Source organism: Microcebus murinus, chromosome 11, assembly GCF_040939455.1.
Source record: "Microcebus murinus isolate Inina chromosome 11, M.murinus_Inina_mat1.0, whole genome shotgun sequence".
Classification (NCBI taxonomy): domain Eukaryota; kingdom Metazoa; phylum Chordata; class Mammalia; order Primates; family Cheirogaleidae; genus Microcebus; species Microcebus murinus.
Genome location: NC_134114.1, coordinates 56,177,758 through 56,197,041, shown reverse-complemented (window position 1 = coordinate 56,197,041; position 19,284 = coordinate 56,177,758). Strand labels below are relative to the sequence as shown.

The 19,284-nt window shown below is 32.6% G+C and overlaps 1 protein-coding gene across 5 annotated transcripts in view; it reads left to right on the top strand.

Moving 5' to 3' along the window:
• The window catches only part of AP3B1 (adaptor related protein complex 3 subunit beta 1), a 227,706-nt gene that overhangs the window by 91,751 nt on the left and 116,671 nt on the right, over nucleotides 1–19,284 (top strand). For all 5 annotated transcript variants that reach the window (XR_012921698.1, XM_012766761.2, XM_076008138.1 and 2 more), the window contains exons 10-14: nucleotides 1,084–1,138; nucleotides 1,226–1,297; nucleotides 3,619–3,681; nucleotides 6,667–6,799; nucleotides 12,337–12,446. Coding sequence is in view for 4 of the 5 variants with exons in the window: in XM_012766761.2 (XP_012622215.2) it covers nucleotides 1,084–1,138; nucleotides 1,226–1,297; nucleotides 3,619–3,681; nucleotides 6,667–6,799; nucleotides 12,337–12,446 (433 nt within the window). In the remaining variant the exon portion in view is untranslated. The remainder of the gene's footprint in view (nucleotides 1–1,083; nucleotides 1,139–1,225; nucleotides 1,298–3,618; nucleotides 3,682–6,666; nucleotides 6,800–12,336; nucleotides 12,447–19,284) is intronic.

Below are 19,284 nucleotides of genomic sequence, written 5' to 3'. Positions count from 1 at the left end.
TTAGATAGTGTTCATTGTACCCCTTAGGTAGGTTTTTGCACATCCCCTCCCCTGTTTGATTTCCATTGAAATATACTTCCTTCTATGCACATGTGTGAAGAGAGCTATAATTTTAATAGCTATTCATTTTAAATAATTACATATTCTTTTAGTTTTTTATAGATATTTACATAGAAAGCAAGGATGCATGCCACCTTCTTTTTAATTTTACCTCCTTATAATTCAGTGATTCAAGTGAAATATTCAGAACACTTATATTGAGTTCCCATGATATTTAACATGAGAAACATGATTTCAAGTTTGAGATCAGATTTTTTTTGTTTGTTTTCTGTATTTAAGAATAACTTTGTTTCAGCTATTTAGCAAGCCATAGATATTTTGCAATAATGAGTTGTTTTAAATTAAAAATTTCATTTTTTCATTGAGTGCTCACTTCCACTAACTGGGTAGGAAAAAAAAGGTATATATTTATTTTTGCCCTTTACTAGAACTTAGCACTCTCCTTTAGCCCTTGACTAGCTTTTGCCATTCCTTAGTAACAAGTGAGATGACATTTCCTTTGTGTTCCTGTTCTCCCTGTCCTTATATCTAGTCATTCTTTTCTCTTGTCAGTTCAATAATTTTTCTTTTCTATGCTAGTTCAAAGGATATCAGAAATATCTGAAATGGGTCTTTCACAGGAAACCTTATACCAGATTCAGTTCTATTATATATTTGAACATAAAAATATAAATAAAAATATCATATGACTGCTCTTTAATTCTGGCCTTCACTCTGGGCAGGATTGAGTGACAGAATGAGCCTTCTAGTCATAGAGTTTACATTCTCACTGTGGTCATGTTTACACCATTAACTCTAAGAGTACCTTCCTTGTGGGAAGGTTCCAATCTTCCAACCAGATACAATATTGACTTTGTATTTTAGGAGTACATTATTATAAAATTGGTTTTAATTCTTCCTCATGATGAATCACTTCTAATTTATTATGTAAATTATTGCTGATTCTTTTTCATCATTGTACTGTTAACTCAAAGATGTTTCACTGGAAAATATACCCAGTGAAAGTTTTCTTTTAATTTCTAGGGAGGTGCAGTATATTGTCCTACAAAATATAGCAACCATGTCAATTCAAAGAAAGGTATGTACATAAGAACACACAATTTAAGAGGCAAATGAACATATTAGTACCATAAATGTATTTATATATTCATTTTTTGTAATTTAGGGCATGTTTGAACCTTATCTGAAGAGTTTCTATGTTAGGTCAACTGATCCAACTATGATCAAGACACTGAAGGTGTGTATGTTTTCATTTTTTAGATACTTTTAATACATGTTTACTTTGCAGAGATAGTGCTATAACTTTCTAGCATCTGCAAAATGGAGTCCTGCTCTTCTAAAAACAGATACATTTAAGGATTTTTCTTGATACTTTCTAATCTGTATTCTTATGTACTTTTAATAGTTACTGTGTTACATTCTGATAAAGTTAAGGCATGCTGCCTACACCTCGGGTAACTCATGCTGAAGGAGACAAGTATGTGAATAGATAATTTTAGCACTGTGTATTTTAGGAGATACAGCAATTTAAATTGAGTGCTGTGAAAACAGAAAGGTGAGGCTAATTTTTTGAAAGATTTGTAAAACATGATGTTAGGAAGGGTCTTAAAAGAATGACATTGTCAATTTTTTTTGTTGTTGGGAAGTTGATTGGGAGGTTGAAGGGTTGGGAGTAGGTGAAAAGCACAATTTATGCTGATACTAGGGATTATGAAAGAGTGTTGTTTTCAGAGTTATCTTTCTCTGTAAAGATACTATGACGTAGAGAGGAGTTAGGAATATAAAGCTATAATGATTAAAACAGTATGATATTTAAAAAGAAAAGTAAGTGGAATAGAGTAGAAAGCCTAGAAACATACCCATAAATGAGAAAATTTACTATATAATAGAAGAGACATTACAAACCAATGGGGAAAAGATGGACTATTCAATAAATATTAGAATTATGTGTTATTTACATGGAAACTGAGTTTAATTATAAGAAAATTTAAGATACACCCAAATTCAAGGATATTTTATAAAAAATCTGTTTTTTTTGTTTTTTGCTTTTTTTTTGAGACAGTCTCACTCTGTTGCCCGGGTTAGAGTGCCATGGTGTCAGCCTAGCTCACAGCAACCTCAAGTTCCCGGGCTCAAGGGATCCTTCTGCCTCAGCTTCTTGAGTAGCTGGGACTATAGGCATGTGCCACCATACCTGGCTAATTTTTTCTATATATTGTTAGTTGGCCAATTAATTTCTTTCTATTTTTTAGTAAAGACAGGGTCTCGCTCTTGCTCAGGCTGGTTTCGAACTCCTGACCTTGAGTGATCCACCCACCTCGGCCTCCCAAAGTGCTAGGATTACAGGTATGAGCCACTGCACCCGGCCAAAAATCTGGTTTCTAATCATCAAAAGTCTCAGAGTCATGAAAGTCAAAAGAAAGACTGAGAAACGATTTCAGACTGAAGGGGAAAACTAAATATAATATGGGATATTGAACTGGATCCTGTTATTATACATTATTGAGACAATTAATGGAACTTAAATGCATAGTGACAATTGCACAGAAGTAATGCATCAGTGTTAATTTCCTGATTTTCTTTGTTGTACTGTGGTCTGTAGAATATGTCCTTTTTTATAGGAAATATACATAGAAGTTTTGGGGCATGATACGGCATCAGATTGGCAACTGTAGTCTCAAATGGTTCAGAGAGAAAAGAAGTTCTTTATACTATACATGTAACTTTTTGTATGATTGCGATTGTTTTTAAAAAGTTGTTCAAAAAGTCAAAATATAGTCACCAAAATAAAACGAAAAGTTAGGCATAAACTGGGAGAAAACGTTCCTGATACATGTATCTGAATAAATGTCTTGTAGTACCAAGAATATATAAAGAACTCCTTCTACAATCCGTGCCTTTTAATTGGTATATTTAGATCATTTAATTTTAATGTAATTACTGATATGAGTATATTTATATGTCCACGTCTTATTTTCTGTTTGTCTCATGTGTTCTCTTCCTTTTTTCTTTTTCTTGATTTTCCTCAGATTAACTGTTTTTTTATGAGTAAAAAAAAATTTTTTTGCAAGCCCATTGGAGATGGACTTGTAATTATATATTTCCTATATCTATAAATCCAGAAGAAGGAATTAAAATGCCTAAGTATTTGGGATGGTAGAATGTAGGAGAACAAATCAAGACAATTGGTATCTAGAAAGCAGGTATTAGATGGAGGGCAAATTGTTTTCTAACTTTTCTAACAAATGACAAAAGTTAAACTGCTTAAATTGTTTCAGTTAATTAGATATAAATTGTAAAGTTGGGACAAACAATGAGTAAGGTATAGGAGTCTCCTTTTTCTAATTATTTTTTAAGAACTAGTAACTGTCTAGTCTCTGTATAGGCATAAGAAGACAGACTAAGTTCACCTTGAAGGGTATAATGCCTCACCACATTGGTGACAGTGTGATTTTTTTAAAAATAGAAATTATCTTTCAATTAAATGCCTAGACTTTATTAAGTTTATCTTATTACTTATGTTTTCAAATCTTTACTTTCTCTTTTTTTCTACCATAGCTTGAAATTTTGACAAACCTGGCAAATGAAGCTAACATATCAACTCTTCTTCGAGAATTTCAGGTATGTATATATTGCTAATTATAAAATTACTTATAAAACATATGTTCAATTCTTAAGGTAAATTTGTATTTTTCCCAATCTAGAAATATATAATTATGTAAATAAAACAGTGATTTGGGATAAGAGTAACAACTAAGAAATCGATAAATTTTTAAGAATAAGCATTAACTACAAATTTATAACTTAAAGGAAATGGAATATTTCCTTCCATGTTTTCATAGAATTTGAAAGACTTTGGTTTATAAGTTTGTTTGAAATTTTATTTCTGGAATGGATGTCATATTTGTGTGTTGTCATCATCTGTAATCCTTTCTGTACTCTACTCATGAAAATGGCTTCATTTCTTTTTTTTTTTTTTTTTCTTTTATTTGGTGATTCCAAAACCCTGGACATTTCTTACCTAGTTGTTCCTGTTTGATTGATCTATCACTATTTTAGACACTGTACAATTTTAGCCTCATGTACAACTCAAAAACATTTGGTTTATAAGTGCCTCACTATGATATTTTTAATTGTTATCTTTATTTTATTTTTTATATTTTTAAACCATGCGTGCTTATGGATGAGATGCTTCTTAGCTTATTTCCTCAAAAAATAGTATTCAAAAATTACTTGATGGACATTATGCCTTTTATGATGGAAGGGTCATCTTTGAAGCCTTAGTGGTGGAGCACAGCAATAGAAAACATTATGTCAGTAGTATGAGTTTTACATCCCATCTGCAGTTTTCTTAACAAAAATGGCCGGGCGCTGTGGCTCACGCCTGTAATCCTAGCTCTTGGGAGGCCGAGGCGGGTGGATTGCTCAAGGTCAGGAGTTCAAAACCAGCCTGAGCAAGAGCGAGACCCCGTCTCTACTATAAATAGAAAGAAATTAATTGGCCAACTGATATATATATAAAAAATTAGCCGGGCATAGTGGCGCATGCCTGTAGTCCCAGCTACTCGGGAGGCTGAGGCAGAAGGATCACTGCAGCCCAGGAGTTTGAGGTTGCTGTGAGCTAGGCTGACGCCACGGCACTCACTCTAGCCTGGACAACAAAGCGAGACTCTGTCTCAAAAAAAAAAAAAAAAAAAAAAAATATTCCACATACCGCACACTAGTTACAGAGTTTTTATCAATGCCTAATTTTTATAGATTTATTTTGTTGTCATAATTCTTCTATAAGCCGATATTAAATTTCTTTTTAGCTATATAGACATTATATTTCTTTTTAGCTATGTGGTTTTAAAGTTTTTTGAGGATAGTAGAATATTATGGTATGTCCATGATTTATATTTTCATAACTGGGATTACTTTTTTATGCTATATATTTTTCTAGAAAAATTCCTTATAAAATTAAGATGTCTCGGAGACCCACTCATATTTATATGCCAGAAAACGTAGTATCTTGTTATCCATTAATCTTATTAGCTATAGATCATTGCTGAATTTCATTTTACTTCATTCTTTTATTTATTAATCTTTGAGTTTTGGTCTTCATGTTTGCTCTTGTCCCTTTTTCTGTTGTCCTGTGTAATCTCTTTAGGTTTCTTCTCGCTGTCTATTTTCTGCTTATGTCAATTCTCCTGGGATTGTAGGAAGGGAATCTTAGGTAATCTTAGGGTAGTGTTTGGTTGTATAGAGGTTACACACTAAACCTGTTTCAGAATATCTGTGATTTAGTTGTTTCATTTAAGATGAGAATATTTAATAAGGTCCATTTTTTAGTCAAACTTTTAAGCATATTCTTTCTTCACGTATTCATTTTTATTATTGTCTAAATTTGTACTTTATTTCTGTTTATGTGTTATGTTCACAGTTACATACAGTTTGCTTTTAATAACTTTTTGAGTAAAATATTGAATTTTTCTGAAGATTTGTAAGTATGTTTTTTTTAATTGAAAAAATTGGGCAATCTATTTGGGAACAGTTTTAAATACAGTCGGTCTTACCTTCATGGAACTAGGAAAGTTTAATTCCATGTTTGTTTATTTCCTCATATTTAATCACCTTGGTCCCATTCTTACTAAATTTGTCTTTTTTTTTTATTCTTAAATTCTCTCCCCCACTTGTCATTTAGACACCATTTAAATGTATATCTTTTTTTGTATTTTAGATAACCATAGTGTTAATTTTAAATTGTATACTTCTCATTTGAGGTTGGGAATCTTTTAAAAAAATTTCAGTGGAAAATGGGATTTTAAATCCTATATATATATAATATGATATAAAGTATAAATATACATATTAAAAGTACATTTGTTTCTGTTAACAATGAAAGCTTTTTAAATTGGGAAAGTTCTAACTCAAGTGAAATTCTCCTATAAATTTTGTAAATATATTTTAACATCCAATTGTTGATCAGTGATTTTTTATTTTTAAGTTTGTATAAATGTTCTATTTAAAGTGTTTTTAAAAGTGTGCTTTTAAAGAGAACCTATTTCAAAAGTATGACATTTTGTCGTAAACTGAGTATTTAGTCTTTATTGAAGTGCTGCTCACTGTAGCTATTATTATGGTTTTGCATCCATTGTGATACCATCTTGAAAGTAAAATATTTGTGAATAGCATACTGGTCTTATTCTTTTTCTCCCAGTTCTTAGAGTTAGTGTCTCTGAAAAAGTGACCCTTTTTTTTCATAGATCCACAGATGCTGCTGGTTAAATGAACTGAAACCTCCAAAGAGAGAGTTCTCATCATCTCTTTCAACCTTGCACTTAAACTAATTGCTATCTTTGGGTGACTGCTCCCTACTATCTGTTTTGGAGTCTCAAGCCACTGTGGCCACAGGTCAATGAGCCTGGCTTGAAAATGTGCTTCTTCTATAGGCACATTCTTAAAACAAAACTAAATTAATCTAAGTCATCAGTTGGGCCTCCTGTTGTGCTTGTGAGAAGATTATGTATTCTGGAATTGTTATATGTTGACAAAGCTTAATATAATAGGGTTTTTGGTTCACTTCATAATACCAATGTGTAAACTAATTGAACTAATGTTTTCTAGACCTATGTGAAAAGCCAGGATAAACAGTTTGCAGCAGCTACTATTCAGACTATAGGCAGATGTGCAACCAATATCTCAGAAGTCACTGATACATGCCTCAATGGCCTGGTCTGTCTGCTATCCAACAGGGATGGTAAGTTCACAGTTTCATTTTATTTTCAAGTGATTTATAATTTGAATATTTTTGGTATTATCCGTAAGTTGTAACCTTTTTTAACTTTGCATTTTAATTTTTCCTAATATGTCATTAGTATAGTCACAATAAGTAGCATTTTATTCTTGAAATGAACATAAATGCACACATTCTGGTTTTTTTTTTAAGTAAATTAGATAATTAACTAGCACTTTTTTTTTTTGCCTCAACAGAACTAAGAAAGTTTAATTTGCTTTTTTTACTTCTTGACAGTTTAACCACCTTCATTGTACCCTTTCCACAAAGGTTCTATCTTACTGCCTTTTAATGACATATAAGCCATGCATAATATTGGTTCACCTGCAGAGGGTGCTAAAAGCAGGCAAATGACTTTATAACATGGAGAAGTGGATAGATCAAAAAATGTTAACTGTGTACCTTCAATGTTTCCCCCCCCCCCAGAAATTCATCTAATAATTTTATATTAATGATTAACTAGATTCAAAAGCTATCAATTTGGTACAGCTTCATATTTTAAGCCAATTGATATCTAAGTGTTTGGTAACTGTATAGGTAATATCCAGTAAAATATGTAATCTAGATTTTACATTGTTTTGTGGTAACGTGTCAGCTATTTTACAGGTATGTCTTTAGAATTAATGGGACCATTTAGAGAAAGAAAAACAATTCAACTTTTACCTTTAAAATACTTTATTTAGATGACTTGTTATAATTGCATATTTGATTAAAATAAATTATTTTTGAAAAAGCATAATTTTCTGTGTAAAATCATTTAAATTATTAGTGGAATTTTAAATATATACTTATATCATATCAGGCACATATGACATAGCAGCCATGAGGTGAAATGTAACCAAATTGATTATTTTAAATATTTCATTTGAGAAATAATTTTTCATGATGATAATCCTATTATCCCTAATTATCTTTTTCCACATGTAGATCTCTTTAGAAAACAGTAACATTGTTGCAATTACTTCTGATGAACAAAGTTTAAAGAAAATGTATTCCTAAATAACATTGATTTTTGTTGTGGACATAACATTTTAAACTTGTACCTATAAACTCAAGATATTATGACAGATAGAACATTTGTCTACATGTAGTATTAAAATTTCAAATAAATGCCAACAAAAATTATCAAGAACATAGTTTACAAAATTGTTTTGTCTGTACAGAGTAACAGGGGAGCTAGGATGATAAATGTCATCCATTTTATCTATTGCTATTTTTAACAACGACTAATATTTTTGTCTCTGTTTCTATGTCACACTTTAAAATGTGACTGTAAAACCGTATCTTTTATTTTCCTGTATCTTTAATTAATAATGACTTTCTATTTGACCAAATAAAACACACTCCTTGGGAAAATAATTCCAGAACATTAAAGATTATGAACCAAAGTTTACCAGAGTAGTTGTTCTTTACGATTTAGTAGCATACCAAAAAAAAAAAAAAAAAAAAAAAAAAAACCCACTAGAAATTAGTTAGAACACTGATTAGTTCTATACAAAACATATTCAAGTTTTCTCAATTTTATTTTTGACTCTTTTTTCTGATATGAAAATTTCAAGCTGTGGATTTTAAAGCTTTTTATAATATATTAACTTGACAAAAAGTATTTTTATTCACTTTGATTTAAAACATAAATGCCCTAGCACTTTTAAAGGAAGAATAGATTATTTATAATTAGATACTGGAAGAGTAATATTATATGTAATCACTCGCAAAAAGTAGGAAGATTAGTAATTTAAACTCTAATATTTTGATGTTTAGGCTTTTGTTTTTGGTAAATCAAAACTCTTTATAGCCATAGATTTTTTTTCCCCTGCAGTTTGAATAGTAACAAACGTAATTAAATTGCGTTGTCCAGGTTCTGGTTGTATAATCATCATTAACCTATAATACCCAATTAATTATGTTTTTCATATATGCTACATATTTTTTTTGTAGTGTGGAAATCTGTCTCAATAAAATTAAGAGGTAAAACAAATAGACTATATTAAAATCAGTAATATAAAAGTACATTTTATAGTATTTTTAACATTAACAGTAGAGCCCCTTCCACTTCCTATTTAAAGATCTACTTTTAGAAATAAATACTATGAATGTAGCCTTAGTTTCCTTCAAATCTGCAAGATTTTTTGTGACTTAAGAATCTGTGTCAAAGAGTGACCAAGGTTTTAAAAAAAAAAAAAAAAAAAAAAAAAAAAGAATCTGTGATTCTTTGATTTAGTGAAATTGATACCCCATTGTCTCTTTAGATAATGTGTCTTTAAACTTTGTTTTTTATATATGTTTAATCTATTTCTCTTAGATCTGTAGTTTTGTATATGTGTATGTTGTTGAGGACTTTTCTAAGCATACTCGAAGCTTGCCCTTAAAATAGACCATTTTGCTCTCTAAGGTTAATTTGAAAAACAAATTTCTTAAATATGTTTAATAGGAGAAATCTGCATTTCAGTTGACTTAGGATAATTTAGTTGCCTAAGATAATTTATTTCAGGTAACATATTAGCAAAATTTGGTTGTCTGGAATAATTTTATTGCCATCTACTATAAACTAAAAGGATCAGCGGTGGAAGACCTTTTTTTGTTTAGTTTTTTAATAATTCAATAAACATTTACTCAGGACGTGAATTAGTTGATATATTTAATAAATGTTGAATACATTAATATAGTACTCATTTAGTTTATAGAAGTTTCTTGCCTTTATGGAGTCTCATGGAAAGAGATAGTAATATAAAACAAATATACTATAGTCTTCCCATATACTAATCACTCTGCTGCCAGCTGTTTGCTTACGTGTAGAACTAGATTATCTATGTTTGAATGTTGATGGTATCTTGAATAAATTACCTAATGTGCCTGATTCCTCATTTGTAAAATGTGTGTAATAGTAGACTATATTTCTTAGAGTTAGGTCCATTAAGTTTAGTTGAGGACAAGGAGGGAGCTAGGATAGGCCTAGCACATAGGATTATTTTGCGCTTCTGGTGAGTAACATCACAGTGCTGACGGCTTTCAAAACCTGAAGGTAGCATAAAGGAAAAGTAGTGTGGAATTCCTTGAAGGGAATGAAAAGGAACCTGTGGTAGGTAGAATAACGGCCCCTCAAAGGTTCCTAGGTCCTAATGCCCCGAACTCGTGAACATGTTACCTTATATGACAAAAGGGCCTTTGCAGATGTGATTAAGTTAAGGTTTCAGAGATGAGATTATTCTATGGGCCCAGTGTTATCAAAAGTGCCTTTACAAGAGAAAGAGGGAGGCAGGAAAGTCAGAAGATGTCAGAAGCAGAGGTCAGAGTGATGTGATTGTTAGGAGGGAGCCTTGAACCAAGGAGGGTGGAGCAGCCTCGAGAAATTGGAAAAGGCAAGGAACAGATTTTCCTCCCCTAGAACCTCTAGAGGGAACGAAGCCCTATTGACAGCTTGATTTTAGCCCCATAAGAACTGTTGGACTTCTGACTTCAGAACTGTAAGATGATAAATTTGTGTCGTTTAAGCTACTCCATTTGTAGTAATCTGTGACAGCAACAATACAAAACCAATATAGCTCCAAAGGATATATAATATTCCAAATACATATTTCAACTATAACCAATCCTGCCTCTGTATTATGGATAATTAAAATAATGCAACATTATTTCCTTAGGCTAGTTTTGCAATAATACATTTTTAAAATATTGATTTTTATACTATGGATTCCTTTATACTTATCATATATTGCTATGCTAGTAATTACATAACCATTTTATTTTTCCGACTAGAGTGTAAGCTTAATGAGGGCAGGATCTCATTCTGATTTACCTTTGTCTTTCTCATAGCACAAAGAAGTGGTCTTTTTAGAAGTAATACATGCTCATAATAATATAGAACATTATTATAGGTAGAATGGTACATCCTGGTTCTGAGTTTAAATTCTGGACAGTCATAATTCCAATGCATGTCTCTTCATTTTTAAAATGATAATAATAGGTTATCTACCTTTTGTTACTGTGAGAAGAAAATGAAATGTGACATTTTGTAAACTAAAGCATTAATATTAGTTAACTATTAGCTAATTTTTCATTCCCATGGAGAAAGTTATACAATTTGAAATACATACATTTAATAATGGTTAGAATGATAAATTTTGTTTATATTCTTTAGGAGAGCAAGATAAAATATATTTCAGAGAAAGTAACAGGAAACAAATCATGTTATTTCTAGTATAATATTAAAATAAACCCTTTTAGTATATACCAGGGAATCTCTAATATCTATGAAGACCTATTAATAAAAAAAAGTCAAAATAATAAGTAAAGGCAATGTTGATTTATTTTGTTGGCTTTGGTAGCATTTATAATACTTTATATAAGATTTATTCCATAAGGTCAGGTTCTCAGACTAGTTATATTACATTTCTCTGCTGGTGTCACCCAAAAGTAACTGGACCAGTGATTAGCCACTTTAGTATGATCCCATAATTCTGATTTGAGGATTTGCTTCCTAACCACTTCCAGTAGCAGTTACTGTATCAGTTAAGGCCCTAGCAAGAAACAGATGGCCCACTTTAAAAGGGAGATTGATGACAATTTAATGAAGGAACTGTTTATACAGTGTGGGCAGGATTAAGGGAAACCAACAAGGTATAATGTATTACCCTGGAGCTAACAGGCTGGCAACAATGGGAAGCCCTTACCATACCTAGGATTCAAGAAAATGGGCACAAGGAGGAGGCACAGCAGTTACCAGACCCTCTAGGAGAGAGCCACTCATAGGAACTGATACCTTCAGTAGAGGACTGCATGTGATAGTTAGGAGGCTGGCAGGGGAGGGATACAGGATAATAAATATTTTCTCCTCTCTCCCCGGATCTCCTGCTGGAGCTTCCTGTTGCCACTAGAAGCCAGGGGCAAGGGAGTCTGGTTGATGTAGTCTACAGGTGGACCTCTGAGGGCACAGAGCTGGGGAGAAAAAGAAAGAGTGAACTTATGGGACAAATAGAGACAGTCTAGCTCGCAAGTCCTACTCTTCTATGCTATTTCTACAGTAACATCTTTTCTGCTACTACTCATCTTGACCACTCACTTTTCTGGACATATCACTTAAGGAAATTTTTTTAGCTTGCTGTTTTCTATAGAATAGGGGAAATGTTGTTTAGATTGTAGATATTTGATTACCACTATATAATCAGTAGACATCAAAGAGCAATATTTGAGAGCTCTGGTTAAAAGCTAAAGACACAGGACACTATGGTGAGCAGTACAATCCAACCTCTGCTGCTTTTCTGATCTAAAGAAACAGAGATTAGAAATGGATAACAGAAATTAGGAGACAGCAACAGAGGTTCTTTTCTACTTAAGACAGGTGTTCACCCCCAAAATTTGGGAGCACACTCTTGGTTATACCTTCCTTTCACCTGGTCTTTTAAGACATGTAGAATGTTTTGCTAATTTATGTTTACATTTTACCAAGCATATTGTATTTGAATTGAATTATACATACTTAATATGAATAATCTCTTTTTCAGAAATAGTTGTTGCTGAAAGTGTGGTTGTTATAAAGAAATTACTTCAAATGCAACCTGTACAACATGGTGAAATTATTAAACATATGGCCAAACTCTTGGACAATATCACTGTGAGTATAATTAAGAGATGTTTGCTGAATTCTACTGAATTTTATTCAGTATGTGGTAGTGATTAGGAGAACTGAACTAGATTCAAACTGTGGTCTAAGATTTTGTGCTGTTGTAGGAGGGTAATTACAAATCTGAAAAGGGCAAGGATAGAATGAGACTTGCTGTGTTAGATTGGAATTGGAGATAGCAGTGTGAGCTTCATGGGGTTTTAATATAGATAGCTAGGTGTTGTGTGAATATATGTACACATTTAAGGGTCACATATGAATGTGTAAATGAAAATACAAGCATCTATTTCCCAGTGCTGTCCTTTGAGAGGGCCTGGAAACAATACTAACCCAGGACCAGTGAGTATACCTTGTACCTAGATCTTTCTCTTTTTAATTAGATATGATTTTATACCATAAAATTCTCCCTTTTGAAGTATATAATTTGTTGGGTTTTGGTATACTCATAAGCTTATGCAATCATCACCACTATGTAATTGTAGAATATTTTTATCACCCCTAAAAAAGTCCCAGAGTGAAACTGCATAGCCTTCCTTTGCTCTATGCCCTGCCTACCACTAATCTACTTTATATCTCTGTAGATATGCCTATTCTGGACAATAATATGTGGCCTTTTTTTTCTGGCGTCTTTCACTTAGCATGTTTTCAAAGTTCGTGCATGGTGTAGAATATAGTACTTCATTCCTTTTTATGGGTAGGTCTTCAGTTTTAAATACTATTCTCCACTTAAAGGAACCAGGATTCCTTAGAGAAATGGCTGATTTCAGAGCTAGGGTAAAGAAAGAACAAGATGAGCCTGGAACATCCTGTTGGGCTAAACAAAAGCAGCAAAGTACTCACAGAGTGATAGAAACATGACTAAAGGACTCAAGAGCCATCTTTTTTTTTTTTTTTTTTTTTTTTGAGACAGAGTCTCACTTTGTTACCCAGGCTAGAGTGAGTGCCATGGCGTCAGCCTAGCTCACAGCAACCTCAAACTCCTGGGCTCAAGCGATTCTGCTGCCTCAGCCTCCCGAGTAGCTGGGACTACAGGCATGCGCCACCATGCCCGGCTAATTTTTTCTATATATATTAGTTGGCCAATTAATTTCTTTCTGTTTATAGTAGAGACGGGGTCTCACTCTTGCTCAGGCTGGTTTTGAACTCCTGACCTTGAGCAATCCGCCTGCCTCGGCCTCCCAGAGAGCTAGGATTACAGGTGTGAGCCACCACGCCCGGCTCAAGAGCCATCTTGAAGGGACTGCCACCTGGCCAATTTCAGCAAAAAAAATAATGATAGTAAAAGGATTATAACCCCTGGCATAGGGTAAGAATCTCTAAGTCTACATCACAATGAATAAATAAATGATTGAATAGGTAACAAAGGGAAGCTCTTCCTTACAATTCAGAAACAACTAGTAAATGTAGAAGGAATGATGGAATTAGAACATTGTTGTTTGCCAACTAGTACAATGATAATTGATTCAGGCAAGAATTATTAACAAATACTAAAAACTAGTGAGTGAAAATTTGAGTAACAGAGTATTTGCACAGTCTCAAAGTATATCATCTTAAGGTACTTTTTAATTCTGGAGGTTAAAGTAGTGACTTACAATGGGGAAACCTGGCAAATAGGATCTTAACCAAATGAACATAGTTAACATTGCCATTAATTGGACCATGTGCCTTCTGATATGATACACTGAAAAGAACTCAGCATCAGGGCTATTACATTCCTGTCCAAAGCAAATAACTTGAATCTAATCATTAGGAAACATGAGATAACTCCAAATTGAGGGTATTCTACAAAATAACTGTACTGTTTTTATAAATGCCAGTGTCATGAAATGCAAAGGAAAACTCAGGTACTTTTTCAGATTAAAAGAGACAAAAAGAACATGACAATACTATGCCTCACATAATTTTGTCTTTTCTTTTCTATAGAGGATATTATAGGAACAATTGGCAAAATCTCAATAAAATGTATAGATTAGGTAATAGTATTGGTTCAATATTTAGTTTCCTAATTTTAAAATTGTTTTACTATGATTGGGTAAGGGCATTCCTTTTTTTAGGAAGTTTACACTAAAGTATTTTGGGGAATAAGGGTATATGTAACAATTTTATCAATTAACAAAACAAAATATGTGTGTATACCTAGAGAGAGAGCTAACACAAATGTAGCAAAATGTTAACATTTGGGGAATCTGGGTGAAGGGTGTCCAGAAATTATTTATACTCTTCTTGCAACTTTTCTGTAAATCTGAATTCTGTAAAAAAAAATGAAATCAAACAACAAATATTAGTCCAGACTTCACCACTTAACCACTCTGTGTCTTTACATTAAAATCTCTATTTTTCACTTTCCCATCTGTAAAATGATGATAGTAAAAGGACCTATATTACATTATTGGTATAAGTATTACATTAGTATGTGTAATGCTCTTAGAACATTGACTGGCACATAGGAGCACTGCATATAAGTGTTTGTTGCTATGTCTTCATGCTCTTCCCTTTAAAACTAAAATTTTTGAAAGAATTATCTGAAAAGAATTTTGTTCCCTTACTTCAGATTTAATCCTTAACCCATCCTGGTCTGATTATGACTCCCTAGCACTTCATTAATTATGCCTTTTCCAAGGTTGCTATCTCCTTCTTAATAAATCCTGTGGTTACTTTTCTGTCTATATCTTCCTTGATCTTTTCTTAACATTTGATTTCACTAACCACTTCTTCTCTTTGAAATGTTCTCTCCTCACGACTTCTGTGATTCCACATTCCCCTAGTTTTTCTTCAAACTCTTCAACCATATCTACTCCATTTTGTTTGCCTTTTGCTATGCCTGTCCATTGAGGGTTGGTTAAAGTTTTTCCAAGTAATATTCTATAGCAAATATAGTTGTAGTTTAGGGGGGAGTGTATTATTTTTCTTTGAAGAAGGGGTAATCTATACTCTGAATCTCTTCAGAGGGATCATATTTGTGTAGTCTAAGGTAATAGATCACAAGGTTTAGAGCTCACCAGTCAAGACCAATGTTAAATATCCCTGGTGGCAAAAATTTCTTTCCTTTAGGGCATTATTAAAGCTTGCTAGACACTTATACATTTATCTTACAGCTAGGAATGATAAGACTCACAGAAGTCACTCAGCATCTGAACTTCTATCACATCTCACCAGACAGTTACTTGGTCTTCATATCTACTCTTTTTTTTTTTTTTTTTTTTTTAAGAGACAGAGTCTCACTCTGTCACCCAGGCTGGAGTACAGTGACAGCATTGTAGCTCACTGCAACCTCAAATTCCTGGGCTCAAGTGATCCTCCTATTTCAGCCTCCCGAGTAGCTGGGGCTATAGGAATCTGCCACCATGCCTGGCTAATTTTTTTTTTTTATTGCAGTGACAGGGGTCTTGCCATGTTGCTTAGGTTGGTTTCAAACTCCTGGCCTCAAGTGATTCTCCTGCCTCGGTCTCCTAAAGATCTAGGATTACAGGCATGAGCCACCATGCCCAGCCCATATCTACTGTTATTGTTGATTCTGATAATCAAAACCAGGACTTTTCACAAAGATTACATATGAGAAATCGAACCGAAAGTGATTTGAAAGCCAGATGACTTAGATTCAAATTTAGGCTCTACCTTTTACTAGTTTTGTGAACTTAAGCAAGTTAATTGACTTCTCCACCCTCCAGTTTTTGTATCCTTATAATGGAGACAATAGTACCAAAAACTTCACAGCTCTGTGGTGAGAAATAAGTGAGTAAAAGCATGTGAAGCACTTAGAACAGAGTTTAGTGTAAGCTGTTATCAAGGTTATATTTAATGTTTTTGAAGAAGACAAACTATGATAAGGTTTAAATTTTATAAGCTTTCTTGTTGCCCCTTTTATATTTTCCTTACTTATTTGACATAACTCCTATGGTGCATATCATTTGCCAGGCACTATTCTAAGCATCCTAAACATATTAATCATTGATTATAATAACAACCCTGCAAGATGGGTTCTATTAGCTTTCCTGTTTTATATATGAGAAAACTGAGGCACAAAGAGGCTAAGTAAGTTACTCAAGGTCACATAGGTCTGCTTTCTTAACCAATATATTATATCTCATTTCCATTTATAATCTATCTTTTAAATATTTTTTACTTTATTTTTAATAGACAAATAATTATGTAAATTTTTGGAGTCATCTCTTATCTGTATTCATTTCACATGTCTACTCACTTACCTGGCCAGGATTTTATTATTGTCATTTCCTTTTGCTTCCCCCAAGTCATTGACAAATTGAGACATCGTCTGAGTCTGCCCCAGTGTAGAACAGATGTTTGACATTATTTTCAATAATATGTTAATGGGAAATGAGAGGGTAAACTTTTTTCCTCAAGTCCACGGAGATGGACATCTAGCATTCCTATCCTCCAAGCATCAAATTTCAGTAATATCTTTAGTGATTGTAACAACCACAAATATTCCTACACATATTTAAATACTGCCTATGGAAGTGATACAACCCCCAGTAAGAACCACTTTTCTAACCAATAACTGATGAACGAACACAGAGAACTCTAGATGGGGGAAGACAAAGAATAGAGATACATAAGTTTATGTATATATTTATACATATAACTAAGTATCTAATGATAGATTAGGAATGTCTAACGAAAGTGCTAAATGAGAACTCTTGAAAGAGAAGGGAGCATAATATGAAGAAAATTCTAATAATCTAGAACTAAAAGTGTTAAATAACAGGAAAACCTAAGGATAGGATGAGATGGAGGTCAGAAGAGAAGGATTTTGAAGGTCTCATGAGAGGAAGAGAGTGGATGTAGTGAAGTTATTATAATATTTTTGTCTTGTGTTAAAAAAGTAGTAAGGTGAAAATAGATTATCTTAGGGTGAAAACAGTGAGGTTTTGTGGGGGAAATAGTTGATATCTTGTTTACAAGTAATGGTAGAGAAGTGTGTGTCTGTAAGATGGAAATAGGAATATGAAATTCTGTATTCCTAAACTTGTGCAAAATTTAGTTAAAATTTACACTAGCAAACTTGTTTGAGTCCTGTTTAGAAAGGAAGGGACAATTACAAGAAATGTTAGGACTTCAGGGGAGTGTAGCTGCATATATATAAAAACCTGTGACAGTGTATATGAGACCTATATCAGGCAAACCTCAGACTTTCCTGGAAGGAAAATTTGTTCCATTTGACTATATCTCTGTGTAGGGCTAGAGGATATTTTTGATTGCATCAAGTTTTTCCACAATAGTTGTTGGCCTATGAGCCAAGTAAATACTTTTTTATAGACCTATATAGCAATTTTCCATTGCTATATATAAAATAAGCTATTCCAAAATAGCTTATTTTTTTTGGTTTCTGTTTTTATCAGAAGATAATAATAAACAGAATATGGAAGTATGGTGAGAATTCCAAATTCACAAAGAGGAAAAAAGAAACAAATAGCAACTTTACCAAACAGAAAAAAATAGGTAAATAAAAGGAAAGAAAGGAAATAGGAATGTAAAATAAATAATAAATTTTTAAAAATGAAAGTAAGATGGAAGAAATAACATCAAATGTGTCCCACCCTAAATATAAATGGACTGAGTTCTCTCATTGAAAGACAGACTTTCAAACTGAAATGAAAAACCAAAGGTAGCTACAGGCCATTAATAATTAAAACAACTGATAAAGGTTGAAAGTAAGATAGAGAAAGAGATATTAAGCAAATATGAATAAGAAAGTGAAATATAGAGTTAATTAAAAGCATTTAATAAGATAATAGGGAACATTAAAATGAAAAAGGCTAATTTACAAAGAAACTAATAAGCATAAACTTATTTACACAAAAAATGTGGCAACCAAATATGTAAAGGAAAAATCTATTTGAAATGTGTGGAGAAATTGATAAAATACGTTTATGGTGGGTGACTTCAGTATACTGCTCTCATATTAGATATTCTTAGTAGACAGAGAAAGTAAGGACATAGAAAAAATAAGCAATAGAGTAAAAACTGATTTAGTAAATATAACAAAAACCTTATGTCTCTTGAACAGATATACCCACTTTTCCATCGAACATTTTCGATGGAAAATGGGGGATATTTCCATTGAACATTTTCAAAAAATCAAGGAAAACTTAAAGATTTTACATTCTTTGACCATAAGTAATAAAGTTAGATTTATATAATTTAAAAGGGCACCAGGCTGGTTATAAAGAAATTTACTTTTAGATCAAAGAAAAATTTTAAAGAATAAACACTAATTTTCCATAAAATCTAGAAATAGAACATGCTTTATTCTAAACAGTGTAGGATATGGCTAAAGTTATAAATTGTGCACTTTTTTCTTTTCTTTTTTTTTTGAGACAGAGTCCGGCTCTGTTGCCTAAGTTGTAGTGCAGTGGTATAATTATAGCTCACTGCAGCCTCAAACTCCTGGGCTCAAGCAATCTTTTCACCTCAGCTGGGACTGCTGCACCCAGCCAGCATTTTTAAAGTATAGAGACCAAAAATAGAAGAACTTGGCGTTTGTTCTAAAAAATTGATTTTATTGTATTCAAAGCTTTGATTTTATTGGTGATTTAGTAAGTGATACAGTTGAAAATATGAAAACTAAAATTTAAATTTATTTTGCTTTTTGAATTCAAATTGAATAGATATATGTCTATAGGATAGCTTACATATTTTGATTACGAATATTTTATCCTTTGGAGTATCTTTCATTTATGGTAAATACCGGTCTTGGAGTAAAATCCTTCCAGAATAAGGTGCATACTACCTGAGGATTGCTCTAATAAGATTTCACATAATGTTTAATGGGACAAGTGGAGGTTTCATATTATAAAAGAACAATTGA